This window comes from Fusarium oxysporum, chromosome 8 (genome assembly GCF_000149955.1).
Source record: "Fusarium oxysporum f. sp. lycopersici 4287 chromosome 8, whole genome shotgun sequence".
Classification (NCBI taxonomy): Eukaryota; Fungi; Ascomycota; class Sordariomycetes; order Hypocreales; family Nectriaceae; genus Fusarium; species Fusarium oxysporum.
This window is the reverse complement of record NC_030993.1, coordinates 1,066,520-1,093,210: the sequence shown is the minus strand read 5'-3', so window position 1 is coordinate 1,093,210 and position 26,691 is coordinate 1,066,520. Positions and strand designations below refer to the sequence as shown.

Here is a 26,691-nt window from a genome sequence, read left to right as displayed (position 1 = left end):
CCCAGCTTATTATGTGTGGCGCTGCAGTCCATGGCTACATTTGACTGATCATCGCTCAGTTGATGGTTCTGGCCCTGACTCCATTGTCTTTGAGCCTCTGAGGCCACTTATTCAAGTACAATATCGTGAAGGTGAAGGCCTCAGAATGCATTCTGTAAGTCATGGGCAGGTTGGCCTGGAGCGATATGGTCTCCTCATTTCCCAATGGTCTTCTCTCAAAGCATTTGCAAATCTTTCTCTTTTCAAGCATCAAGGATCACATCGATTGAAAGGATGGTACAAGTATCACATGAACAATTAGGAATGTATCAAGATCAGGAAACACAAGGTGAGACACAAGAATCTACCGGCAATCGAAAGTTTAGTAATAATAAAAAAGGTCATAATCATTATCGTCGTTAATAGCGTATTGCCATCAAATTGCTCCATATTCCATGGTAATCCTCATAATTCATCCCAGTCTCAAAGTCCTCCACATTTTCTCATATCGTATCGTGATTGTGAAATTCAACGCTGGCTCCAACCATGCTTGTGCTTTTCCATCCGTCAAAGCAGAATACATATCTTCTCATCAGAGTCCGCCATCTGAGGATCTGAGTAAAATGTCACTCTTCGCTAATCGTCAATTGTTCAATGAACCCCCGAAACAGTGTGCTTTTTCTCTTTGTCATAGTTCGTCAAATTGTCGTCCAACGGGTCAAACCCAGCTTTGTGCGGTTAGTGAGCAATAACGCCACTATCCAGTTCAACTTTTAACCAAATGCAAATGTTTTTGAACTCTCCATCTCCCGTTCTTCGCTGTGCCATTGTTCTCGAGCATATGATAACAATCTGTATGATGGGTTGGTGGCTCCTTGGTTGCGTGGTGTTTTTTCAGACCAATTGCCGTATCAAAACCCATGCAACGTGTGACGGCATCCAACAGACCACCGGAAAAGGTCAAAGGAAGAAAATCAGAGCAAGCCGAACTTGCTTTAAGTGTCGCAACATCGTCCCTCGCGGAGAACAAGGACACCGAACGGTGACAGTGCAAAAGAAAATGCCGGCCGTAGAAATGTAAGATAGCATCTAAATCGTGTCGTGTCGTCATGATTCGTTGGCAGCAGATAGGATATATCAAGATATATATCGCCGCTCCCCAGTGTAAAGTGAAGAACAATGGGGTAAAACAGTAAGAAGGCAAAAACAAAACAAAAACCGAAATGTGATGGTAGTAACGAAAAAAGGGGGTAGCTGATAACTCTTCGTGAGAGAGATTGCCAAGGAGGGAGGTTGGTTTGGGTATATCCTTGGGATTGCTGTGAAGCATTTCAACCGCTTGTAAGTCGTCTTGTGTGTGATTCCTTCCCGTCGTGTTTCTTGAACATGCTCCCATACGAGCTGGCCTCAACGCTGATGCAAACTCATCAGAGTATTGTCAAGCTGGACTCAATCGCCCGCCAATGGCTGCCTCCTGGTGCTTTCTAGTCGAATGAGGCAGTCGAGCTACTGCTGGAATGGTGACCAGATCGCCTGCTGTGGCGGTCGCTGTCTCGAGAAGACGTGTGACGGCTCTTGCGACGGCGAGACGGTTCCTGTGCAGGAAGTCCTTGAACGATACCATTGCGGGCCAGCATACCCCCATTGACAGAAAAGTTACGACAGACCATGAAGGCACGCATGGCTGCGTTCTCTTGGGCTAGAACATCAGATTCGTATGCGAGGTCCGTTTGGTATTCGCGTCCATTGACAAGAACAAGGCAAGTGTAGCCGTTATGGTCCCGGTAGCACTCGTACATGGGGTCTGTCCATCCTCGGCGTCGGCAAAGGCCTGTTTCGCACCTTGTTAGCAAACGAGTTCATGTCTCTAAACTGGTAACGCCCAAAACACATCCAAACGAACTGGTGTTCATGACATCCGTCCACAAATGGAGCAATATAGATCAAGATGCCAAACCCGGCGTTTAGTTCAAGGTTTTCCATGTGCCCTCAATCGCGTCGGACATCAAATTATTGCTCAACTTGTGTCACACAACAAGGGTAGAACAATAGTTGTCTGTCACCACATGCGGGGAACGTTTACCCTGCATGCGAACTTTTTTTTTGGCCCCTTCAACCAATTGTGTTCCTGACGAGTTACTGGTGCCATAGACATAATTGCCATTGAGAAAAATGATGGACTTCACAGCGTTGACTTACTCTCAAGATATTGCATATAGAAACCGCCCATTGTGGTGTTGCTGTTGATGGCTCTCACTAAACGTGACGAGTGGTGAAGTCGACGATGTGTAAGGTTGCAGTTGCTGTTATGATTGAGGGTTCAAAAAGGCGGGAATCCAAGCATATAAGAGCTTATTGTAAGGCGGCAAAGACGGTGGAGAGAATGCAGAGCATGAGAGGGGATGTTTTTATGACAAAAGAATATCAATGGAGGAAACGCGAACAAAATAAACGCTTGTCTAGATCAAAATAGACGACTGATGCCGAAGACAGGGTTTAGCTCCGAGGACGAACTCCAGGATCGAGCGTTACAGCGGGTAGAGAGGATGTGGAGGTCGTAAGGGATGTCAGGAACCGAATTGCAACAACTGAAACAGGCCTTGCAAATCTTAAGCGGCTGTTGAGGGTGGAGGAGGGTCCTGTCAAGTTTACTCGATTCGTTGTGCCCAGAGTCAAAAGAAGCTCAAACGGCTGGCGCGAAAGATGAATTAAGATGGATGGAGAGGTTGAAGGAGCTGGAGGGTTTTTGAAACAGGAAAGGACGAATTTGAAAGGACGAGCAATGTGGGAAAATACACAAGGATAACCTTAGTTGTGTCGAAATATCCGTCTTGAGTAATATTAGGTACTGATGGTATGTACATCCATCTGCTGCAGTCGAGTTGAGCCGATGGAACGGCGAGACGTGTGTGCCTTTATTCCAGACAGCTTGTTAGCGTGGGACCGGGGGTGTCTGGAGACAAAGGACGACACGCGAATGGAGATAGATGCAAGCAACGATGCGGCTCTCGAAAGAGTGTGACCCATCTTGCTGTGCTGGCCTACCTGGTTGCCAGTTGATCCAAACCGCTGGCGACTAGGCCACTCCACCGCAACACATGGAGGATGCAGCAAGCAGGCGATCTCTCTGATAAGTCTCAAAGTTAACGCCTTCGGCCACTGGCGTACCTCGAAAGAACTTAGTAGGTTCCTATTTTCCGTCTCAGTCCTTGCTCTGCAGCTAGCTGAATCCTTTCTCGCGGGTGATGTTTTATTTTCCTGTGTTGTCTCCATGGTGTCATTCTTCTTTGGCGGCTTTATTTAGCCTCGTTCAAACTTTATATTGTTGTGGTCGCTTGCCCATTTCTCCTTGTGATGGTTATCTACAGGACAAATGTAAGCATGGTCAGGGCTTTGTATCCGGCCGACTACATGAGGGCATGAGAGCATGGTCTGGAATGGGGGGGCGATGGGGCCAGTAAGGGCCCCGTTTGTGAAGCTCATGCAGACATGCGATTGAAGATGCACTGCGACATGGCAGTAATTTCAACTTGCTTTAGCTTCAAGTCAAGTGGCGAAGAGGAGATCACCGTAGTGGCCCAAGGCGGGTAATTCGTTTCTGTTGCCATGCCGGACGTTCGAAAAGCCCGGCGGGTTTGAGAGGGGCAAAATCGGTAGTGGTAGTCACTCTGCCGCCGTAGAAGCAGCTTCTACATACTGCAATTCAACACCAGACAGCCAGAGTAACCAACAGCATGTACCTGACTCTGACCACCATCCATATCTTGACGTCTGAGATCTCTGTTTCGGCGGCCACTAATGCACAGCAGTGAGACCTTTAGAGTACTGTATCAGTACCGTGCTGTATGAGTACGTAGTACTTTCTGTCCAAAGAAGGACGATGAGCTGCAGCGAGGGGCAATCCACCTTGAACCCCTCCTCTTGAGCCCCGAGAGCCCCGGTGGCCGGAGTTGCTGCAGGACCAAATTCGAGCTGTCCATTGTAACCGCAACTAATAATTCGAAGCGAAAATTATCAGGGTCGGGATTGGCATATGCTAGGATCATATTCTGATCCTCGCCAGTCGCGCGCGAAATGGTCGGCCGTGTTGTGCGGCCTAGTCTGATGGCTAGAGTGTCGCACTGGAGCCGAGCAACAACGACTCAGTGGGAGCGGGCCACGTTCTCATTCAACTTCATGTGGCGGTTAAGATCATGGCCGATCCGCACACGGAAAAAGCACATTAAGAAGAGCGCGAGTTTCTCATATTGCCCAACTCAGGGACCTATAGGGCTTGTCTTTGTATCTAGCGATGGGCGCTTCCAATCTTGGCCATCGCGGGCCTCCAATCTTCAGTTCGGAATAGCATCATGAAAGCTGTGACAGTAGCGCTAAACTTTCGAATACGACTCCCGCTATCAGTTCTGTCATTCTTTGACAAATGCAAGTAAAGAGTAGGAACAAATTCAACAGTGACACCACCCGAAGCAGGCGAGGACAGTCCACTTCGATGCTTTCCGCATCCCACTCCCCAGGGCCTGGAGAAAGGGTCGGTGAAGCAGCGGGACGACGTGCATGAACAGTACAGTCAGTGGCTGGCCCAGACATTCAACGGCACTGCTCCCTCAGACCCTTCCACCCCTGCCAACCATGCCCTGCGCCATGCATCCACAGGCGTGGGTGTGGGCGCCGTTAGGGCTGTTCCCAGCACCCAGCACCCAGCACGCAGGAAAAAGCAACTGAGCTCTTGTAACTGTGGCTCGAACATGACAAGAACGGTGAAAGCGCCAAGACTGATTGGATGATGCGCAACAGCCTCTGCTCGAATGCCTTAGGGATAAAGACGGGGCTATAAGATGAGCGTAACGAGGGATTGGTTGATGTTCAGGTATGGACTGTACATAGAACTGGATGACAAGAGAACAATTTTTTCATTTGTGCTTAACCTTGGACAAGCCAATTTCTCTAGTGCGATCCAAAGTCTGTACTTGCAACCAGCCTCCGATGGTAGCAGGCACAGAGTTTTGAGGGAAGAGCGCGGCCTGTGCAGAAGGGAGCCGACGTGTCGAAGAGGGGGAAAGGCAGCCCATGGAACGTCCGAACGCCGTACTTGCCTTATTAGCTACGCCAGGAGGGGTAACGTATGGAAATGAATGGCAGGAAGAACCCCAATAGAAAGAAAGTCGAGGCAAAGACTAAGGCAAGGTAAGGCAGGTGCAGACAAGTTTGGGGTCAGCCCCTACTAACCTCATGCATAGATGTGTTGGCAATGCCGTTCTGTTGATAAAAACAACATTACTTACTCTATGTACTGTTCTGCACTGGAACCTCGAGGCAACTTCCAATGGCGGCATATTCTCTCTGCACAAGCTAGTCGATAAAGAGTACCGTTGTACCTTTCGGACATCTTACCCTGCTGATGTATCCATGGGGGTGGCCATCTTCTCACTCCATCTGCGCCGATATCAAATCCAAATCCCAGCAACTTCGCGAGCGCATCCATTTTGAAAGAAGTTATCAATCACATGCGGCGAATCAGCGGTTTCACCATGTCAGGTATCGGATATCTGGTCCAACAACACCTGCATTGCCCAGTTTCTTAGCTACTTTACTTACTAGAGCCGAGCTAACGACAAAAGCATATTCGACGGTAAACAAACAACCTGCCAAGCATCTGCAGGACTGATATCAAGCTGCAGGACGTGACAGGGATGATGCTAAAATTCGTCCCTCGAAAGATTCTGTGGGCTTTGTGGAGGGACAAGGGAGCCCCATGCAAACGCGAGCCATGACGGAGCGAGCTTGGAGCTTTCCGACGTCGAACAACGATTCGACAATTCGAACTCTTCCAGAATTTCTATCTTGGGTGCCGCTAGTTAGCTCTGACGTGACCGTCCAACCGCCTCAGGCAACCCCATGACATGTCGACACGTCCCAAGATGCTGCCCACCAAATTAGAACATGATGAATGGAGATTCTGAGTGTTTTGGGTTTGGGTCCAAACTCCTTGTACAAAATAAGTTGAATCCGAAACTTTGATAACCGCCAGCGACGAAAAGGACTTGACGCATTTTTGCGGGCTTTGCCACCTCCAGCGTATCGCCAGTTGTGATGCATGCGGCGGCGCCTATGCGGTCGGGAGCAGCAACGAGCAAGAGACTAATATCATCCTCCCAAACCGAATCATGGTAGCTTAGCATGGCTTTGTTTCTCCGGTAGCAACCCTAACAAACGTGGGATGCTTACTACGACTGGATCGTGAGATCTCCACGTCAGAAAAACTTTGAGGGCTTGCTGGTCCCATGTGGCTACGGTTGTGGGTGCCCCACGTATGTCGTTGATTCCCTTTTTTGTCGACCTCAGCCTCATGTTTCCTGACAGAGAGCATTGGTGAGAGACGGGGCGAGGGGCAGTACCTACTTCGGAATTGCTGACATGATGGGCGACGACGGTAGAGAGAAGAGCATTAATATACAGCGCGTCATTGTAATTCTACATGTGCTCACTCCTTAAGCTTTTCGAGCTCCGTGACAGCTGTCAACCTAGTGCTAGTAAACCAACCGCAAGCGAGAGCTATAAAGCCATGAGACTCCTTTGAGGTCCCCTTAACATAAGCAACTTGAGGCTATTCATGGTGGTTAGACGCCTGGTCTGTCAAGGTCCCATATTACCAACCAAGATATCTGATTTCCACAGTAGGGAAATAGAACAGTGGTGTCTCTCAAAGTCTTGTGGAAGTTCACACTCATCTTCTTTGTCCTCATAAAGGCCCACTTGATAGGGAACAAGGGTGCATCTCTTGTCCGTTAGAAGAATTGATAATAACAACGATGACAAGAATTACAAATGGTTCGGGTAAACTACATAGTTTCAAGCTCTGTGGCTACGGTCACCATGTAACCTGGACAGCCCTGGGCCTTCCTCACGGCCTTCAATCCGCAGGTAAGATGACAAGACAACTTATTACGTATGATCGGTAGTACACTTCGAAGTTTTCAGCAGGGTCCAGCTCGGTTATGTCTTGCCGGTCGATCAAGGTGCTTGGGCCTCTTCAATTTGACGATAGAGGACTCTGGTCTCGAAGGATGACACGACTTGCAGAACTGCAACCGTCTGATCATGTATATGCTGTCGAACTATCTGAGATAACTATTTAAACGCCCCTCACGTTCGAGGCGGGCTAGATCGACTTGTTCTCAGTTTAAGCAGCATGTCCTAAATGAGACATCATCCGTAGGATAGTTTAGACTGTAGAAGAGCGCTGTCAGCTCGAGTTTAACTCCGATACAGAATGAAGGTTAGGGGCTTGATCCTGTCACATCTATTTGGCTCGTTTATGAGAAGGAATAGTGCACAATGTCGATTTCCAACGTGATGTAATATTATGCTCTTAGCTCTTCTCAAGGAGAAGCCAGATGTTGCGTTTTCTGCTTCTGTCTGCTTTCAAATCTTAGTTGCCACTTGTATCACCAGACTGACAGACGTAAGAGAACTCACTTTAATTTCACGACATCTGATGGTGAGATCTAGAAGTCCAGTACTGGTCGGGTTTGTTTTAGGTGGCAGATGCCGATTTCATACCAAGAATGCAGTGACACTGGCTCAGCCATGATGGTAAGATTACTGTGATGCAATGGGATATCTGATATTGATTTCAAGGTAGTGCAGAGGCTTCCGTTTGTCTGGCGTATCTAATCGCCATCAGCTGGAAGCCAACGACTCTTGGTTGTCGTTGACACATAGTCCAGACTGTTCAGCATGGACGGCTCCCACAGCTTCAATATTACCGACATGATGTTGCTTGTACCATGCTCCTTCATGAGCAAAGTATTCATCTGTAACGAATGAATATTTGGCCAGATTCAAGTCACAAGTCTTGATAAAAGTGCTTGTATTCACATGGAGGGTGGACACTTGGTTCTAGAACTCAGCCAGGAACTTATGACATGGCATTGGCGGATGATAGGATGACCAATAACTTTTTGACGGTATGATTGAAGACTTTTTGGTTCTCTTAGGTAGTTGCTAGTAAAAACTAGACTCTAAGTGAGCATATAAGTCCTTTATATTATGGCTTCGTACTCAACATTTCACCAGACAGAGCAACGACTGGCGTTCATCCTGATGCGCAGACAAATAAAAATAATCCAACCAGTCCTATTCACGCTTTAATACTGCTCACCTGAAAGTGGCTAAATTGCTGTTGTTGAGGACAAGATGGTTGAACGTGCTCCCTTCTGTAAAATGCTGCCATCTTGGATATCGCGGTAAGTTTGTGCCGATTTGGCTTTCACAAAGCGTAACTTCAAAGCAAACTTTTGAATAACACCGCAGAAGAGTCTTTCCAGGACTTAATTGCGGGTTTTAAGAGGGAGTGTCGCTGGTGGGAAAGCCGTATTAGAGAAAGAGGCACAGTTCATTATTGACCTCATCATAATGCAAGATAGATATAAGATTGGGCTCTTTAGGAACTAACCAGTAGTGACAATTATCTTGAAATCCAAATCCAAATCTATTCTATCCTATCCTTTCAGAACACATCTCTTTGTGCGGGCTTATAGAAATTGGTCTCGATTTCTCATGCAGGTCTCAATTCAATACGGTTTTCTGTGATTACAGGATCAAGTTACAGTGGAGCAAAGTTCAAGCACTCAATGTCCCAGAAGTATGTGACTCAGCCAGGCATACAGCCTTGGTTATTTGATCGAAACGCATGTTAGCTGCACTGTTACTCTGTCATGCCTGTTGACGACACGACATGGCGCCATCAAAGTCGGCTTGTGTGTGAAGAAGCTGAATGTCCCCCCCCCCCCGCGAATCCACTGATTCTGACTCTGATTCATGCATGCACTGCGGTCCATGTTTGTTTGTGTGCTGTATCTCTGATCCAAGATGGATAAGCCCAGTTTGTCCAACCTCGACGACGCAGGCTCCATGTCATGCTTTGGCTACAAAATATGTATCTCTGTCTGGGCTAGATTGCCACAGAGTTGGTAGATATGTGTGCCCGAGCGAGCAATGCATCAATCCTCGGTATTTCGAATATACTCCCTCACAAGATTCCCAACATATGAAGTACATCGAAAAGTAACATGTCTCAGCTGCATGGCCTCTCTTTTCTCATGGCTTCCAAGCCCCATCCAGCGCTACACGAGTGCTACTTGATCTAGAAGCCATGTTTGGACGAAAAGTAACTCTGCATATCCTCCACTTTATGCTGCGGAATAACGTAGACAGGATGCACGGTAGCAACTCGATCTTCCTCATCAAAGATCTGTTCACCATCCATACACGGTGTCACGGACCACGAGTCGCCTGTCACATCTGCCTCGTGAGGTCGAGCAACATCCAAGTTCCACTTGTGCTGCGCTGCGCTCAAGCCAGAAAGTACATAGCATGTGTGGTAGGCGTCAGAGTACCTGTCGTTGGGCTCGAGTCAGCGCTCATTCAGAAATTCTAGATGCAGGGCCACTAAGTTGCATACTTGCTCGGTTTGTCTCTCAGACCACCCCGCTTAGACTGGTCTTGACAGCAACAAAGGATGTAGCGGATCAAGCCGTCACGGCTGAAAAGGCTATACTTGGCCGCAGGGAGCGCGTGGCCGCCTGAATTGGCCTCTTCCCCTCCAGGGCCGGACCCGGGTCCGTTGAGTGCAGCCTCGATGAGGGGCCAGCATCCTCCGACCCAGTGACTGTAGCAACCGTCGACTAGCTTATTGGTACGACCTGAGAAACCACCTTCTGGGGCGTACTGTCGCGAAGACAGCCAAGAGATAAGCAGTGGAACATTGAGATACCTACAGAACAGAAACATCAAGACAAGGTTAGCATGCACTGCACCGCTTCCATGTCACAACATGAGTGGTTAGACAAAGGGAGAAGCATACCTCGGGATAGAACGATGTGGAGAATCAAGAATCGAGAGGCATCCGAGAGCGCAAAAGGCATATGCACCATGTGCTTCGATGCCCGGCTTTGCCGACACGCCTCCCTCGTGCGTCTGGCCTTTACGGTGGATGATCAGAGACGGAATCATTACTTTGGGATTTCGTGCGTCACTTACATCGGTGTACATAGTCTGCAAGCCCAGTGAATAGACTAGTATGGCCAGCGGATCGTGCAGGAGAGTCCTGTGATAGCTCAAGAGGTAGATTGAGTAACGATATGATGACGGCCGCGCAGTAAGCCCCCCTGCAACTTTGTTAGAAGGAAGTGATCGTAGATGCGTCCTTGGGGTTCACGGCATGAGACCGATGGGGAACTGCGGGCCTTGATCGCCGCGCTGCAGAGAAGAGTATTATGGTGTAGTGGTACAGCATGCACATACCTGACGTCCTCTTCGCCGCCGAGTGCCATCTGGAACCCTCCATCGGGCTGCTTGAGTGAGCATAGCCATCTCCACATTGCTCGACGGTCGATGACCTTGTAGGCGTCTTCACCGCCGACCAGGGCCAGCGACAGAACGGTTGCATAGGAGGTGGCGAGATGCGAGGTATGTCCGAACCCGCCAGCGAAGCCTCCATCTTGATTCTGCATAGGTCGAACGGTATCGACAAGTCTCTGGCGGTACTCCATGACATCCTCTCCTAGGAGAACAAGAGCAGACAGACACCAGTAGAAGAACCAGGGCCGACTGGGGTCAGCGGTGGTGAAAGCGGCGGGCAGCTTTCCCAGTTGCTTATGCAAAAACTTTACATGGAGGCGACGGTCCAGATGGGGCAGGCCGTGGGAGTTGCAGTAGTCGAATTCTTCACCTTGAAGAAAAGGTAGGACTTCGTCTATCGTTGCATCCTGGACACGCGATGACTCTGTGGGTAGGCTATCGCGGATGAGAGGCTCAGTAGTGAAGAGAGGCGGTATGGATAGTTCAACATCGGGCTGTGGCGCTGTTGCAGCTGAAGCCATTCTTGTGTTTGATCTGATATTGCTGGTGACAGTATTGCTGTTGCTGTTGTTGATGCGTGGAAATAAAACGCGAGGTCGAGGGCGTGTGTGACGAGAACGGGCTCTCATAACTCAGTTGATGAACCAATATTTATATTATATCCCGTTGCCTTATTTGCGTTGCTTTAACAATGAGAAGTCGGGCTGATATTGTTCTCCAAGCCATGGTATCTCACAATCCCATCTTACCCCCACATATTGGTTCAAGTGGACGATTTCGTTCCTGTGCCCAATAAGAATATGCGTTTGGCGGGGCATTCTCTTTGTTGGTTACTTTAGTACCAACGACAGGTCATCCCATGAGGTCGATTCCCTCGAGTTTGTGTTGATTTTAATATTGGAAACCCTATTATCTTGAGCTTGGATCTGGTAATGGTCGACGCAGAATCGGTTGGACTGCGGTGCTTGAGGTATTGCGTGACTTGTTTGACTTCAAGAAACGTCAATGTTATAGTTGAAAAGACAGACAAACTGTATGAGCTTGAAACCACCACAGCTCTGGATACTTTCTAACACCAAAGAGGAAGAAACCAAACAGGAGAAGTATTGAGTACAAGAAATTAAGAACAAACTGGAAAATAACTGCCTGTGGAACGGCCATGTTACCTGGTCACTGAAGGTTAAGCATATTTACCTACCCTACAGACTTGCGCATTCAGACAGGCTCGATGTGGAGAGTTGGGAGGTTAATTTCCAATTCAACAAGATCTCAGGAGACTGTTATGGGACCAATATCATTCTGTGGTTGTATTCCACAATGCTGATGGTATACTTGGCTACATCATAAATGGGTTTCAGTGGGAAGTTGCAGGTAGTCTTCAACATTTCTTTTTTTTGCCACTTCTATGTAGAAGATGAGTCTCTCTCGCGACATAGGTAGACATCCAAGAAAAACTAGGCCAGGAAAATTATAGTATTTTTTAAAGTCAGCAGATGTATTCAGATCTTTCATTGGGTATAAAATTGGATTCTCAATTACCTCCACTTTGCGTGTGGGCAAAGAGGCACTCAATGAACCATAGTGTTTCTAAACTTAGTATTACTTAGATCAATTCGTAGATGAATGTTCAAGGCTTTCTGATACTTCTTGTCTTGGCATAGTTGTAAGTAGCTTGGCGATATTCAGCCGTCTTTGAGAATCCAGACCCATTATAGTTTCTGAGATTCAGTTAAGAACCAGAGACTCACTGTCAAGCCCAGGCTTTCTAACTTTAACCAGCAGCTAAAGCAATTGGCTTTGGAAACACTGGTATCTACTGAAGAATACCATGAATGATATGTGGTGTCTGCGAACGAAGCCAAGGCAAAATTTACCCACATACTGCTGATCGGAACCTTTCAAATGCGCAAGTGATCGTGCAGAGTATTCTTCAAGAGGGAATAGTAAGAGAAAGGATTATAAATTTACATCGATACTACAACTATAATAGTTGACATCGACACCAAACCTGCAGGACCCTCCAATTCTTGGTGTTTCGTAAGTCAGTGAGAGACCTCGGGTATAAGCCCAGGAGACCAGATACAACATGAGATACGCAAACTCAAAACGCTTCTAACACACAACAGCCGTATTTGAACCTGCAAGAGGGAGCAGAAACAGCAGTTTCCAGCCAGAACATCACAGCCTGTCCTCGGCCACCGTCAAACCATTGCACGCCACATGTATCGGTCCGAAACAGCCAGAAAATTCTTGTTAGCAGGTTTTCTAGAAGCAATTTTTGCATAGAGCATGGTTCTCAAGTACCGACGCTAGGGTATTCTAACTTGCACGTCAAGGCGGAGGTAAGTTTCCGATTAACTTGGCCTGTTAGTCTCAGAGAAGAAATAACACATTCAACACAAAAAAGTGTTGCACTAGTTGACTAGTCGTGCAAGAGTTGTTCGGTTTCAGACGGCTCAGTTTCACACTACTGTAGCTATTGCAGCAGGACGTGATCATTTGCACATTTACGAGAACTTCACTGGATTAACTATCCCAACAAGGTGAGAGTAAGACGGGACGACGCAGATCCCAAATATTGAGAGACATACGAAAAAGAAAGTCCGACGCTACTCACGGAAGTTGAATGAGTCGAGCGAGCAATGTCCTTCGAAAATCCGAGTTCTCGACCGAAGCTTGGCCCGAACCGAGCCAACCCCCAACTCACTGTCTTTGGTTGGTGGGGGCGCTAATGAAGATCGATCAATTAATGGAAGGAGATATGATTGACCATTTGATGTTGTGATGGAGTTGTCTAATTAATATGTTTGCCATGTACGTGCGTGGTTGTGAGTCGGTATGGAAAAGACGTAGAATTGCGAGAGCCAGAGCTGTGTCGAGGAACAGTTATGAGTAATTGAAGAATAATGGTATCGTGACTTGTCGGATCTGTTTAATAACTGGGTAGCAAATAACAAGCCTGGGACAGTCTCATTTTCGAGCCCGGTTGATAGCTTTACCTCGTTTAGTAATTCTGTATTGTAAACATATATCAGAATATGGATGCGTTGTGCAGGTCTGCAGGGCCAACTGTATAAGCCGGTTGGTTTGCCGACATCCAATGTCATGTCACTCAAGCATAACAAAGGGCCGATCCGAGGAAGTACACATACCGCGGAATCTATTATAATAAGAAACAGATCAAACACTCTTATTTGATACGCTGATAACGCCCTTTGAAACTCTGGAATTCCGCGGGAACAAAACACCACGAGATATTCTGGTGCAGTGGCATGGCATCTTGCTCCAATATGCACCCATGCTTAGGTTAGACATTTCATGGTGGGGACATGTCCGGAACTCAAAGACCGGCTTGTCAAACCGGTCCGGGGCATATGCACGATATCATCCATGGTACATAGCCGAGACAAGGACCTTGGAGTAGACAGCTCATGGTATCTGTCATAAAAACAAGCAAGAGATGTGTTGAGTATGAGAGAAAGAAAAGAACCAGAGTATAGGATATAGCGCTAGCTGTATCAAACAGCTTGGTAGTTGTGAGGTTGTAGAAAATCGGATTTATACTCCATCAAGATCAGAGCCTCACTTATTTTAGTGCCCCCAACACCACATCAGACCCCGCGCTTAATTGATGCCCATGCAGGGAAAGCCCACCCAGCTGTGCGTATCCGTCCAGTCCAAGCAATATCCCTAGACTCCAAGTTTGCTTTTTCTGTGTTAAATCCTGGAATCTGAGCGGTTCACTCTGCTGAGTCAGTCTCTACACAGCCTGTAACCTCGGCCTTTCTCGAGAGGTCTAAGAGCACTCACTCGTGCAACTATTTTACCGCTTTTCTCTTCTAACCTATAAGCCTAGTGTCGTCCATTCGTCTACTAAGTTAGTGTCCTTCTATAATTTTTGTTCTTCTTTGCATCATTGTGCGGAAAGATTTCCAACTTTGTCGTATAACTTAACTACACTCTCACATATTGTTTAATAACACGCCATGGCTACACACTGCAACGTCCTCCAACAGTTCACCCGTACCGAGGAATCAGAGTTCAAGGGCATGATTCGCTATGTACCCAACCGGAATCGATTGCTCCCATCCACTACATCCATCTCCAACCAGCCACGACTTCTGGCTTCTTCTCTAGGCCAATTGGATTGTCTCCCCGCAGAGCTTCTATTGTCTGTGCTTGATCTCCTCGACTTCCAATCTCTGTCCCGCCTGTCGAGGGTTTCTCTTCTAGGAAAGGATGTGATTGAGGACCTGCCGGTGTATTGGGAGACGGTCCAACATGCTCCCGAGGCTTTGGCTGTATTGGGACAGACTCATCTTTTGAGCTACCATCCTGCTACCTTGCTTCATTCTGCTCTCCGGCAGAGCAAATGTGTCTCGTGTCTCGCTTTTGGGGGGTTTCTCTTCCTGCCAACCTGTGAGAGGGTTTGTTTTGAGTGCCTCTATGAGAACCAGGCTCTCCGGATGACGTCTCCGGCTATGGCGAAGGAGTGCTTTAGTCTCACTGACCATGATCTCCAACGCATTCCTGTTATGCACAGCGTTCCTGGCACCTTTGGTCTGAGGTTCCAATTCGTGCATAAGCAGGCTGAACGCCTTGTCAGCGTCAAGCAAGCAAAGGAGCTTGCCCTAGAGATACATGGCTCGGCAGAGAAGCTGACCAGACTGAGGCCAACATATCGTCCCGGGAGAACGTCCATGAAAGATGCTGCAATATTCAGGCACTTCCATGAGGCTCCTTTAGATCCTCCAGGCTGCGATCTCTCAAGACTACCAAGAAAGGCCGAGGTTGTAGAGGATGACTTTGGCGGAATGGCTTCCATCCGTTTCCCATCCCTCTCAGATGCTGGCACTGATAAAGGTGTCCTTTGCCAGGGCTGCCTTGTCACTTATAGCCACTACATGCAAGGCGTGCTTCCCCAGAGTACGCTTTCCGAGCTTGTGCCTGTGGATGTTGGGCCTTATCGACCTCTTCTTGCGCTGTTGACTCGTCTATGGTCCACAGAAGGATTCGCTGAGCATGCACATCAATGCTATGGCGTGCGCCGAATCTTGGGACAGTAAGAGTCCTATGTAAGGACAGAGCTAGAACAACCTTAACAAAGACCTCAACTGAGGTTTGTTGTCTACTTTGAGATTTGTCAACACATTTCTTCTGTCCTGGCTGATGATTGCAGGATCCTCAAAGCCCTGTAGGGCAAGTATTTTCTCCCTCTTCTAACATGTCTCTCATATGCTCATGTCAATCAGTTGTCGGTCTTGCACGCTGATGGTTCTCAAAAGTCTCACTGCTATTCATGATCAGCCAGCAGGTTTGTTGTTTCTATCCGGTTGCGTTTATATACCCCATAGTCGATCTTAATGGTAAATGAGTTATTTCATGATTTCAGATGTTTATTCCTGAATAACTCGTCGGTGAACACAGACTTAATCTTGGTAGCATGTGAACCTGATATTGAATGACTTTAATATAGCTTATTTGCGTGGCGATCCTTTTATAACGTAAAAGACAATTGATACATCCAGCACTTGTATGTTTCTGTTCCCCTCTTGCAAGAAGATATAAATCGAGAAAAGCGAAACCAACAAGTTTAGGGATATTCCATATGATCACTGAATATATCCTTGCGTATTATCTAGCTTGAATCTGCGATACCAAAAGGTCTGTGGTGAAGCAACACGATTTAGGTATGTGACGATCAGTTGCAACCTGGAGCCTGCAAACAAGTCTCTCCGTTGACCGGTAGAGTGATGAATTGCAACATTTAATGATTATGACCCTTTCAAGATACCAGTTTGCACGTCTCAATGATCTTCCCCCCCCCCCCCCCCGATATTCGATGATAGTCGCTGGCACAGTGCAGTACGATGTAAAAGTATATTGGCAATGTCATAAATCTAATACGTTCTCTGTTTGCGAAGTGCATGCTACCATATAGACTGCCATACTATGTGGTTCCGGGTAATATTTGATTGTGAAGAAACGTGTATAGAATCTGCAAGTCCTATTACTGGAACTCCTCTTAGAAGACTTAGTGGCAAACATCAAAGTGACACGGCTCGAGTATGTTTTGAGTGACATATTACAAACACAGTGAAACTTGGCAACAAAACCACTTGTCCTCAGTCGAGGTATTCTGTAGATTAGATGGAACAATGATATAAACCTGAAGTCGATGTGTCCTGCTCCGGCCGTAGTGAGCCTCAGGCGAATAATACACCTTGACATGATACCATCAGCGTGATTCCTAATTATTACATAGCTGCGCCTCATACCATGAGAGTCAAGCCACTCAAAGGCATGTAGTTGAGGACGTTCTCGGAGGGAATGCATCAACTTCATAGCAAGCCAAGTATGAGTCACAGTCTTTCGACGACTTCGGACTCGAGCAAACTGCTGTGCCAAACACAAAGCGATTGGAAGGTTCCAGACCAAGATGCATGTAACAACACATACATGCATATGTCCCCAAAGAACCATTATTAGCTACATAATCTGGCTCTACATCATATACATGCATGCGTGGGGCTCAGCCTATCATCCTAGGTGAACAGCTGCAGAGCTGCCCGAAGGCAATGAAGACAGGAGCCAAGGTGCCTTGGGTTTACCTGCAGAATATCATCCAACTTGATGAATGAAAGCCGATACTATGCAGACTGTAACACCACGATGAAGATGTTGATAGTGTAGTAAGGAGATATTATATCTTGAGGTGGAGCAGTTGTGAGTTGTCAATCAACAGTTAAGGTGACCAACGGCCACACTTGCACGACAACTGGTGATCTTGAGTGTAACTGCAGAATCTGACGACATAGCATTGATCGAGTAGTACTAGTGAGACTACTCAGTGTTTCTCGTACAACGGTTAAAGATCAAGGACGAACTTGACGTTCTACGTGCGAGAAACCACCGCCATGATGTGAGATACTTGGCACAAACCTCGGATGTTGGCCTCAGGAATGAAGGATGATGATAGTTTATCTTTTTGGTTTCATTTCTCACAGCTGCGTGACCAGCTTATGGCCACTAATACAGACTGCACCGGATTGATCCTTAGCCGGTGCAGGTGAACACAAACTGCAGCCCCTCGTAACTAACTATACGACAGATCGACGTGGCCACGACATTTTGATAGTGCGCACCCGCGATGGTCTAAGGGCCACGAAGATGAGACCAGATGTTACAGAGGAGGGATTAATTAGGAATTCCGCGTTCCTTGCGTCCCCACGGCCCATGGCGGGGAGCGATCGGCTCGGAGATGTTGTGGAGGTGAAGCGGAGTGTCGGGGGCCGATATCCATATTCTCGGCCAGCCAGATGAAAGGTAAAAAGAGAGAGACAACACGATAAGCGGCAGTATTGATTGAAGCCTCCTGAATTAGAATCCGGATCGAGGAATGGAGTCGTTTCTTCATCAGTGTTTGGTCAAAATCTTCACCGCCGAAGATTATCCCCTGCTCTGATGAGCGTCAAAATCTACCCCTGCGTCAAAAATGGTCTGATGGCAACAGAGTTGCCAATAGCCGGCGCATCGAATCCATCGACTGTGGAACTACCGGGAGATACGATGCGGCTACTACGGACAGCTACCAACTATGGCTACATCTGTTAACCCTTTGCGTTGGCCAGACCAATCGTGAACAACATGCCATTTGCCTTGATAACCTGTTCGGCCCTACAGAGTCTGATCATTGGATGAGCCGATTAAGTGTTGGCGCGCGCCTTGCTCTCAAACGTCCTGACTCGTGCTATTCTGTTGAGAAACAAAACTAGTTAATCCGCATGAATTATCAGAGACGCCGTCGCTACACCACGCATCATCGATTCTCCGTGAATAAGGCCGCAGATTCATCTGGGACTAGACTCAATATAGAGACGTACCAAAGGGGGCACTACCACAATATGAGACGTGCACACGGAGAATAGCCAGGGTGTTGAAGAGAACCCTGGTTGTAGCATCAGATGCGGTCAACACATCAAGAATCAGCTAAGGAAGCTGTATCAGGGGGAAGTCAGAGGTTGATACGGAGCATGTCAGCTTACATTCCCTCGAGTTCATGAGATTCGGAATCTTAGTGTGTTAGTGTTAGATATTGTCTCATCCCGCTCTCTCGAGGGAGCTTCTGACATCACTGCCCACCTCCCAGCATGAACGTGCGTTGTGGTCTGGCCGCAGGTCGCAGAGAAGACAGTGCGCCATGTCTTGAGGCCTCGTGCTACTACTAAGCTTGAGAAACATTGCACACAGACACCATATAGCCTTTGCTTCATTACTCTGGAGAGGCTGGCCAGCGTCTTTACGTGGCTGAGAAGACACAACATCAGGCTGTGTATTGCCCTGATACACTTGTATCGCCGGTAGTTCCTTGTCTCCTCCATGATCGATATATCTATGTATGCACGCCTAACGCGGGAGATGGCCAGGCTAGATCAAGATCGCTGATAGCCTGAAGTGGACTTCTCGCTCGCCCTGATGCTTTACATACTTGCCGTGCAGAAATTACTAGTTAAGACACTAAATAGAAACCAAGGCTTGCAAGGCTTCTGATCTTGTTTGCTATCAATGCAATTGATCACTGGATCGACGATTGACGATTCTCTGCTTTCAGCATTGTGATGTTATGCCTTCGCCAATGCAAGCCTGGGGTAGCCTGGTCAGTTGAGGAAGCACGTATGGTATGCGTCAACGACTATTGAAAGCCTAATGAGCGAAATATCGACATCAATGGAGATGTACCCAACACCAATTATACATTCTCATCTCAATCACAGCGACTTCATCAGCCCAGCCAAACATTGTATGTGGAAGCAACATGCCTAGAAATCAATGGACAATGATGGACGCTCTTAATCGTGATCAACCACATCAGCTATCCGCAAATAAACGACGAATCACGAGGTTGAATGGGAACTGAAAAGCTGACGAACGATTTGCCGCATTAACTCAAGTTCGCGGGGCATATCGTGCACCTCCCGAGAGCATCATAAACCAGATTCTGCTAAATGCCGGTTATCTATTGGCTGTGATGTCCTAAATGGAGATGTTTCTGCACTGATCCTGGACGTTGTTCGCTGGCAATCACCACCACACCAGACAGCCAAATGGGGTGTTTGAGGGGATCGACAGCTTAACTAAACCAGCCAGCCCTTGCAAGACCCTGAGGTGGAGTCCGGGTCTCAGTCTTGAAGGGTTAGTGTTTCGGCGAAGCTGGCGCTGGACTTGTCCTCTTGTAAACAGTGAGGCCGTGTCCATGGCAAAGGGTTGTAATGGCTCTCGGTCCATTGCCTAGGTTGGTGAGACGGCTGAAGATGATCCATCTTGGAGTTTTACCGCCCAAGCAGCCAAATGAACATCTGATGCTTTGTGGCAACTTGCTTCGTCTGCCCAGCCAATGCGGTTTCTCTTCTTCATTCTTTTGGTAAAGGCCGTCAAAATCCCGAGACTCGTCACTCAGACAATGTAATGCGTGACATGGCTCGGACCGTACAACTCATACCTTAGTACCGGGGGTACAAAGCAAGTCAAACTATCGCACGTGCAGGATTATGGTGCAGCATTCCAAGCCTCGAGACATTTTGAAAGGGCCATGCCGCCATAGTTGTGTTACCATCAGCATGTGGCTTACCGCCGTACTGTCCATCCTATACAGGTTGAGAATGACCTGCAGGCCTCGGCGATGTCTTCAGATTTGACTTGATCTCGGAGTGGGCGAGCGGCGAGTTCTGCTGTGCTGTCTAGGCTATGGCAGAACTGCAACTGCACCACATAGTAGCAGACGGTGGAGTATCGAGATGCACGACGTGCAGGCGAACGGGATAGGTAATAATATGCAGGAGGACAAGAAGTGAAGGGGATTGGCCAGATGGACATTTCGTGATGTGTGAATCCTACTGGTACTTATCTCGTCATTGCCACTATAAGTCCATTTGCTTGCATTGCAGCAATGCAACCACCAACAATGCTGTGCTGTAACGATGCTTTGCTGCAAGATGAGCTGGTGGGATGGCAAAGGATGACAGATTATCGAGCTCGTAGACAGTCTGAGAACACACTGTATTCCAGCCAAAGTTAGTCGGAATGAAACTTCTGAAGCGCCAAATGCACTGTATCATACCCGGTCCGGGCCCTTTTTTGACACTTGAAGGGCCTCGGTGGGGTGGCCTCAATTAATACAAGGTTGGGACTAGAGAAATAAGATGGCGCAAGTCAAGCAGATCTGAATCTTATCACGACATTGACTAAACAACCTCATCTTTGGATCACAGAGATCACAGAGCGCTCAGAAGATATCGATATTAGAAAATTCGCATCTATCAACTAGAATCGTAGGCCAGTCACCCTCTCAGGAACATAGACAACTGGGTACCTGGATTTCATGCACGATTTATGGCCACAATGGATCTGCTGGCACAACAGACCCGCTACGTATCGTGATTCTCTGACAAGCGGACAGCCAAGTGAAAAATAGTATACCATAGCCTATAAGCTACTATGCTGGCGGAGAAGGATGGCTAGATTATGGGCCCTTCGGGTCCTGACTAGGGCCTTAATCACTGGTGATAGGTCGAGTCCTTGATTCATGGGAAGTCTATCGAGTTTCGACTGGATCGGGGTCTGGTGAGGAGACAGAATTCATTTTACACCATGAGGGAATCGATATGCTACGGTATTTTATCGCAGAATCACAGAGCGACATATGGTAGAGCTGAGGGTGGTATAGACAGCAAAAAACAGCATGATCACCGAGATAAGGGTCTGTACTCGGAATTTTTTGACTGACTTCTGATTACAGACTGAGTTTCTGACAACCGAAACCTTGGATCATGGCTTTCGAGCGATGGCGGCGGCCGCGGCTACTAAGGTGGTTGGCTAGACCCGGCTCGGGGTAAACCTGTTTGTGTTTACATGGCACCAACGAGGGATCCTTAACAGATGAACCAGGTTCTGTCATGCCATCGATCCCACTTCCACAATTGGTCAATGTCCAACACCCCAGAAGAGGCGCAGGAGGGTTGCAGCAGAACAGCCAGTACAGTAAGGGTTCCCGGGATGTGAGCCTGTGAGGTGCGGGATCCATGCGATCCATAGCGGGTCGTGTGCTCTTCACTGGCGCGGACGCCGCCAGCGGATAGGCTTATGTAGCGGCCACTCTAGTGGGTGGGCGCCTCCATCTCAGGTGGCTTGGCCATTGGCTGCATGTTCCGACGGCTTCACCGCTTCTTCCCCCATCGACAAACCGCCCACAGCAGCGAGGCTAACCCATGATCTACCCGCCGTTGAGCCTTCTCCAGCAGTCCCTCTCCTTCTCCAGCTGCTCCAAAACCTCAGACCTCCTCCCTTCACCTCAACAAGGGACTTCACGAAAGAGCGGTGTCGTCCGCTCAGTTCCTACAATATTATCGATCATCCGCCTTTTCCTACTCCGCTCCCCTTCTGTTTTTTGCCCAGAATGACTTACGACTTCAACAACGGCGGGGGTGATGCCTATCTCGACTTGACGACCTTCGATACTCGAAATCGCGCTGCTTACCAAACGTACTCGACAGCCACGACCCATTCGAGTCCTTCGGCTGCTTCAAACATCATGCCCCAGGACGCCCGACACTGGGCTGTTCCCCTCGATATGTCTTCAAACAACTCTCATGGCTATGCCTCCATGAGCCCGGAGGAGCACCAGTCCTCTCCTCCATCTCAATCCGCCAGTCCTCATAGCCAGCACTCGCCGCTACAACAATCGCCTTTTCAGCAAAGTGTGAACCCCTTGACGGATTGGGCCCTTCAGCAACAGCAACAGCAACAGCAGCACCTCGCTGCTGCTGATATGACACAGTTCATCCAAGATGCTGCCCTCATGAGCTTCAATGCCTTCCCTGCAAACTTCCAGCCGACCAACCCCCTTGATTATCTTCCCGCGACTACACAGGCTGCTCTTCAGGCCAATCTCCTCGAATCAACATTCAACGGACTGCCAATGGACGACCACACACAAGCCGTATGGCCCAACACCGGAATGGGGGACTGGCAGGAATTCCAAAATACTCTGCAGATGGATGGATTACCTCGTCTTGATAGCGTCGGAAGCAACTCGCCTACCGGTACATACCTCGAGGTTTTGTCTCTTCCCTCATCCTCGGGCGAGGGCTGGGCCATGGTGGATTGGAATCAGCCCAACTTTGATCAGTTCCAACAAGCTCACGCGCAGGGCGCTGCTATCTTCAACCCTTCCCAAACTCTCCACTTGAGAACCAATTCCGATTCATCCGATGGCGCTAATTCCATGGAGTTTGGAAGCTTCGAAGAGATTGCGCCTTTCCCTTACTCTCCTTTCTCTCCCGAGTCTGACGGCTATGTCGATGCTGGTAACCACCGCAACTGCTTCAGCAACGATGGCCACAATCACAACCACGCTCACACTCACACACATACCCATGAGCCTGTCGCTACCAACACTGTCGCTGCCACCGCTGTCGCCACCGTCCCTATCAAGTCTGAACCCTCTTCGAGCCGTCATAGCCCCGGCAGTGGTGCCGGATCTGTCTCCCCATCTTCTAGCAGCACTACCCGCCGAAACTCGGGTCCTCGGAAGAGCCCCATTGCTAAGAGCACTACAAAGAATGTTGTTCGACGTATTTCCAATGGCAAGAAGGATGGTACCGTTGAGAAGAAGGTTGGCCGCAGAAAGGGACCTCTTCTACCTGAGCAGAGAAAGCAGGCTAGTGAGATCAGAAAATTGCGAGCTTGTCTCCGATGCAAATTCCTCAAGAAGACTTGCGATAAGGGTGAGCCCTGTGCTGGTTGCCAGCCTTCTCACGCCCGTCTCTGGCAAGTTCCTTGCACTCGTATCGACATCAAGGATATTGGTTACTTCATGAAGGACTGGAAGGCCGACTACGAGCGACACATGGACCGTGGTGTCTCGGTCTACAACGTCAAGGGTTTCGCCCAGAAGGAGACCCTTATGTGGATCACCCACGGTTACGGTTTTGCGCTCCCCGTTATGGTTCGTGAGGTCTTCGTTGCCGATGACAGCTGCTTCTCGGTTGACTGGGTCGAGTCCACACTTACCGACCAGGAGCCCATTGACTTCGAGACCCGCACTGAGAAGCTTGACGTTGGTGCTGAGGGTATTCGTCTTGATGCACTCTCTGAGTATCTTGACAAGCACATTGATGGTCCTTTCGAAGACTTCATTGACGACCATTTCGAGGGTACACCTTTTATCACCGAGATCCTTAAGACCGCTCACCGCTACTATGTCAAGGAGAAGATGCCTGTTATCCGAAAGTCGCTTAAGCTGGTCCTTGCCTACAACCTCACCATGCACATCACCATGGTTGAGAACCAGGGATCTGAGGTTGACCTCGACGGTCAGATCGACGATGAGGACTCCAAGTACTACGGTCGTACTGTCGCCCCCGTCATGATCAACTTCCAGATCAAGTGTGCCCTCGCCGACATGTGGCGTGAGTTGCAGAAGGATATCCTCGAGGAGCTCTCTGCCCTGTACTCTGGTGTCTACAGTGGTGAGAAGATGAAGAACTGGCCTACCATCTTCATGATTGCCTCCATCCTCCTTGCCGTCTGGGAGGAGATGCAGTTCGATTGCCACTACCGAGTCCCCGACCCTGTTGCCGTCAATAAGTTCTGCACTGATATGGAGACAACACCTGTTGGTGTTATTGTGGGTCTTTTCCACGCCATTTCCCAGAAGCTCCCTGCCTTCACCGACTGGGACACACGCAAGCATGGCCACCTCCTCCACAACAACACCTCGGTCTGCGAGGCCATGACTGAAGTGAGACAGCATGTCATCAAGCACGGTATGTACACCTTGACAGTATTGTTCATATATCGCGTACTAACGACCATCACAGAGGCTTATCTTCGTACCCGCAAGGAGTCAAAGTTTGACCGCTACGACTTCGACTCCCTGTCCAACAAGTTCCTCTCGAAGCTTGTTATTCGGGCCAACTAAGATGCTGCTACTCAAGTCACGATGCTATGACAATGTCAAAACATATGATAGGGCCCTCTAGGGGCTCTCCTTTCCTTTGTTGCATTTGTTTTACCACAGCGAAAGCGTTGACAAGGCCTTTTCAATCTTGGTCAACAGCGACCCCAGATTTGTCCTTTTTGAGCATACGAACATGACTCTAACATTCTATCACGGCTGGTCACCGCCCGACAACACGAAGCTACCTGACACGGGAAAATGTGTTATGACCTTCTTATGACTTTCTTCTATGATTGTATGACTGAAGAAGACAGAGCGTTCTAGTTCTTTTTATCATATTTTATTGTTTTATTGTTTTAAAGTCTTGGAGACAGAGAAGAACGACCGTACCATACAGATGATAGCGAACCTCACCCATTTTGTGGTGTTATTACGGGATCATGTTTGACGATGTGGCATTTGAGGAATGATTGATTTCGCATGGCTGATAAGCCTATATGGGAGGTGTGTGTGATTTACAGTGTCTTTGGAGGGCGTTGGTGAGCTCAAGTGGGCTGGACTCGCGACAAGCAGAGTGTGAAGTCGACGACGAAGAGCAGAGCGAATCGTGTTTTTTTTATCTTAGCAGTTTGTCAAAGGGATATTGGGATAGTTACAAAAAAGGCTCTATGCTAGGCAAGTGCTACAGAGCTGCCACAAGTATATCGAATGGAATTTTTAAACCCTTAAACTTGAGTCTGAACGGAAGCTGTGAATGAATGACCAGTGCATGACCATGATATCTCTGAATGGTTAGATAACTAATGTTAGGGGCCACTCAAGGGGAGGCAAGAAAACCTAGGACTTTTGTCCTAAGTGATGAAGAGACTTGGGTAAGTTTAGTGTATTTTAATAAATGTTTAAACCAGTTGATTTTGATGCTTTGTTCTAAGGTCAGGTTTTATTACCCCCGAGACCGCTCCATTCCTGTAGTGTTCTGCTTGAATCATTTGAAGTCCCAACTTCAGAAGCTTTTGAGACAATATCTCACTCGACACTAGGAGGTTTCCTAATCCAGGCGCATATTTGCAACGGCTGGAGAGGAAAGCGAAAAGCAGTCAGCCATGACATTAACTGAAACACCATGGCTGTTGGGGCGGACCGATGGCAATAGACACCCTCAGGCATCGCCGAGCTATCACGGAATCGGGGGTCTGGGTGGTTCACGAGGTTCCTTGCCAACACCACAAAGGCGGGGTCATGATAAGACGCCATGTTAAGCAATGATTGTTTGAGATAAGCTCATTGTTAGCTTTGATAACAAATCGAAACAGTGAGGCAATTGTTCGCAGATGAAAGCAACAAGACGACCATGGCTGGAAATGAATGCCTTCGAATTCAAGGCATTGCCATTGATTCAAACTCGAAACGCTACCAGCGTCGTTGTGTTGCAGCAAGTTCAAGAAGTTGATGCGAACAGGGTAGTCTTCGAGACAGGGTCCTCACGGGCCAGAATCGTTGGCTGATGACGTCGCGAGCACCGACAAGACCGGATTCAGCGGGCGGCAGAAGTCGGTGACCCCCGCGACATTTGATCTGGAACTTGGACTGAGAGTTGAGTGTCGTCAAGTTTTCTGCTGTGAAAACTCAACATAGCAGACTGCAAGTGCGTTAAGTGCTGGGCCCTTGATGCCAGAGAGGTGTCCGTCCAGGTACACCAAGTCTCCCGTCTCTGAAAATGGTGCTAGACCTACTCCGTATCCTGTTAAATCCACTTTGAGTTATCTCGGCGTGTTGATCCAGAGCGTTTGCCATCGGTTCCTGAGCCAAAGGCTTGGTCACTGAAGCTTTAGGGAATGATCACCTGCGATCTCCCAGAAAACGCTTGAATAATTAGCCAACCTTTTAAACAAATTTGTGATGGTCGAATGGCGTCTGTTCGAGACATCCAAACAAGCATTGCTTTTTGTCTTTCCCGGGGTAAAGTGGCGACATGCCCGCTCCAGGCTCCGCCACTCCGCTCTCGTGCATTCTAGCGCTAGACCGTGGGTATCTGCTGATGTGTGGTGAATCACGGTGAGATGGTGAATGAGACGGTAATGGATAAGTGACTGCGTCGGTCTATGGTAGACACGCTTTGACTTGTTAGTTTAGTTAGTGGTTGTTGGTTGTTGTAGGCACGTCAGATAAAGGCTTGGATTGAACTTGAGGCCACGGTTTGCTTTTATATTTCTAAGTGCTTCGAGATCCTCCTCGAAGATGCTAGAGCATGAAATTCGAACAAATAGACATCCAAACACTGCTCCTGACATCAGTCTGACTTTCAGCCTTTGGCGAAACTTGGACCCACTTCACTGCGATAAGTGACAGGTCTTGAGTACTTTTTATCAAGCTGTAACACCACATAAAAAGAA

At 48.2% G+C, this 26,691-nt stretch overlaps 6 protein-coding genes across 10 annotated transcripts; 3 read left to right on the top strand and 3 right to left on the bottom strand.

Annotated features, from left to right (window-relative positions):
- Positions 1–745: 745 nt before the first annotated feature.
- On the bottom strand, positions 746–1,375 carry FOXG_18460 (uncharacterized protein; the record flags this gene model as incomplete). Its single annotated transcript, XM_018398542.1, has 1 exon — positions 746–1,375. One exon carries the CDS (start codon positions 1,373–1,375, stop codon positions 746–748), a length of 630 nt encoding a protein of 209 aa, XP_018236822.1.
- Positions 1,376–1,463: 88 nt separating this feature from the next.
- Positions 1,464–2,209, bottom strand: FOXG_03029 (uncharacterized protein; the record flags this gene model as incomplete). The annotated part of the gene is made up of 2 exons (XM_018380531.1): positions 1,464–1,810; positions 2,179–2,209. 2 exons carry the CDS (start codon positions 2,207–2,209, stop codon positions 1,464–1,466), a joined length of 378 nt encoding a protein of 125 aa, XP_018236821.1.
- A 1,005-nt stretch (positions 2,210–3,214) lies between these two features.
- FOXG_18459 (uncharacterized protein) lies at positions 3,215–6,814 on the top strand. Of its 3 annotated transcripts, none has more exons than XM_018398540.1 (4): positions 3,215–5,163; positions 5,217–5,608; positions 5,658–6,287; positions 6,340–6,520. In XM_018398540.1, the coding sequence occupies exons 2-3, from the start codon at positions 5,378–5,380 to the stop codon at positions 5,748–5,750; spliced, it is 324 nt and encodes a 107-aa protein (XP_018236819.1). In that variant the 5' UTR covers positions 3,215–5,163; positions 5,217–5,377; the 3' UTR covers positions 5,751–6,287; positions 6,340–6,520. The 3 variants fall into 3 exon arrangements, with proteins under 3 accessions (XP_018236819.1, XP_018236820.1, XP_018236818.1); XM_018398541.1 differs by having other exon boundaries at positions 3,352–5,163; positions 6,414–6,520; XM_018398539.1 differs by having other exon boundaries at positions 3,352–5,163; positions 5,658–6,814.
- A 1,052-nt stretch (positions 6,815–7,866) lies between these two features.
- On the bottom strand, positions 7,867–11,461 carry FOXG_03028 (protein farnesyltransferase subunit beta). Of its 2 annotated transcripts, XM_018380530.1 has the most exons (6): positions 10,285–11,461; positions 10,021–10,148; positions 9,845–9,962; positions 9,443–9,754; positions 8,435–9,377; positions 7,867–8,338 (listed from the first exon to the last, which is right to left on the bottom strand). In XM_018380530.1, the coding sequence occupies exons 1-5, from the start codon at positions 10,968–10,970 to the stop codon at positions 9,125–9,127; spliced, it is 1,497 nt and encodes a 498-aa protein (XP_018236817.1). In that variant the 5' UTR covers positions 10,971–11,461; the 3' UTR covers positions 7,867–8,338; positions 8,435–9,124. The 2 variants fall into 2 exon arrangements, with proteins under 2 accessions (XP_018236817.1, XP_018236816.1); XM_018380529.1 differs by having other exon boundaries at positions 7,867–9,377.
- Positions 11,462–14,139: 2,678 nt separating this feature from the next.
- Positions 14,140–15,960, top strand: FOXG_03027 (uncharacterized protein). Of its 2 annotated transcripts, XM_018380528.1 has the most exons (3): positions 14,149–15,540; positions 15,594–15,874; positions 15,939–15,960. In XM_018380528.1, exon 1 carries the CDS (start codon positions 14,328–14,330, stop codon positions 15,405–15,407), a length of 1,080 nt encoding a protein of 359 aa, XP_018236815.1. In that variant the 5' UTR covers positions 14,149–14,327; the 3' UTR covers positions 15,408–15,540; positions 15,594–15,874; positions 15,939–15,960. The 2 variants fall into 2 exon arrangements, with proteins under 2 accessions (XP_018236814.1, XP_018236815.1); XM_018380527.1 differs by having other exon boundaries at positions 14,140–15,874.
- Positions 15,961–21,162: 5,202 nt separating this feature from the next.
- FOXG_03026 (uncharacterized protein) lies at positions 21,163–26,638 on the top strand. The gene is made up of 2 exons (XM_018380526.1): positions 21,163–24,164; positions 24,219–26,638. Exons 1-2 carry the CDS (start codon positions 21,794–21,796, stop codon positions 24,317–24,319), a joined length of 2,472 nt encoding a protein of 823 aa, XP_018236813.1. The 5' UTR covers positions 21,163–21,793; the 3' UTR covers positions 24,320–26,638.
- Positions 26,639–26,691: the final 53 nt, after the last annotated feature.

What these genes read in the sequence shown, in the direction of transcription:
- FOXG_18459 (XM_018398539.1), top strand. Translation starts at nt 5,378, where the DNA reads ATGTATCCATGGGGGTGGCCATCTTCTCACTCCATCTGCGCCGATATC. An exon ending in CGACAAAAGCATATTCGACG is followed by an intron (nt 5,609 to 5,657) that starts GTAAACAAACAA and finishes ATCAAGCTGCAG; the next exon opens with GACGTGACAGGGATGATGCT.
- FOXG_03028 (XM_018380529.1), bottom strand. Translation starts at nt 10,970, where the DNA reads ATGAGAGCCCGTTCTCGTCACACACGCCCTCGACCTCGCGTTTTATTT. An exon ending in CCACATCGTTCTATCCCGAG is followed by an intron (nt 9,755 to 9,844) that starts GTATGCTTCTCC and finishes TCTGTTCTGTAG; the next exon opens with GTATCTCAATGTTCCACTGC. An exon ending in CTGAGAGACAAACCGAGCAA is followed by an intron (nt 9,378 to 9,442) that starts GTATGCAACTTA and finishes GCCCAACGACAG; the next exon opens with GTACTCTGACGCCTACCACA.
- FOXG_03027 (XM_018380527.1), top strand. Translation starts at nt 14,328, where the DNA reads ATGGCTACACACTGCAACGTCCTCCAACAGTTCACCCGTACCGAGGAA.
- FOXG_03026 (XM_018380526.1), top strand. Translation starts at nt 21,794, where the DNA reads ATGACTTACGACTTCAACAACGGCGGGGGTGATGCCTATCTCGACTTG. An exon ending in ACAGCATGTCATCAAGCACG is followed by an intron (nt 24,165 to 24,218) that starts GTATGTACACCT and finishes CGACCATCACAG; the next exon opens with AGGCTTATCTTCGTACCCGC.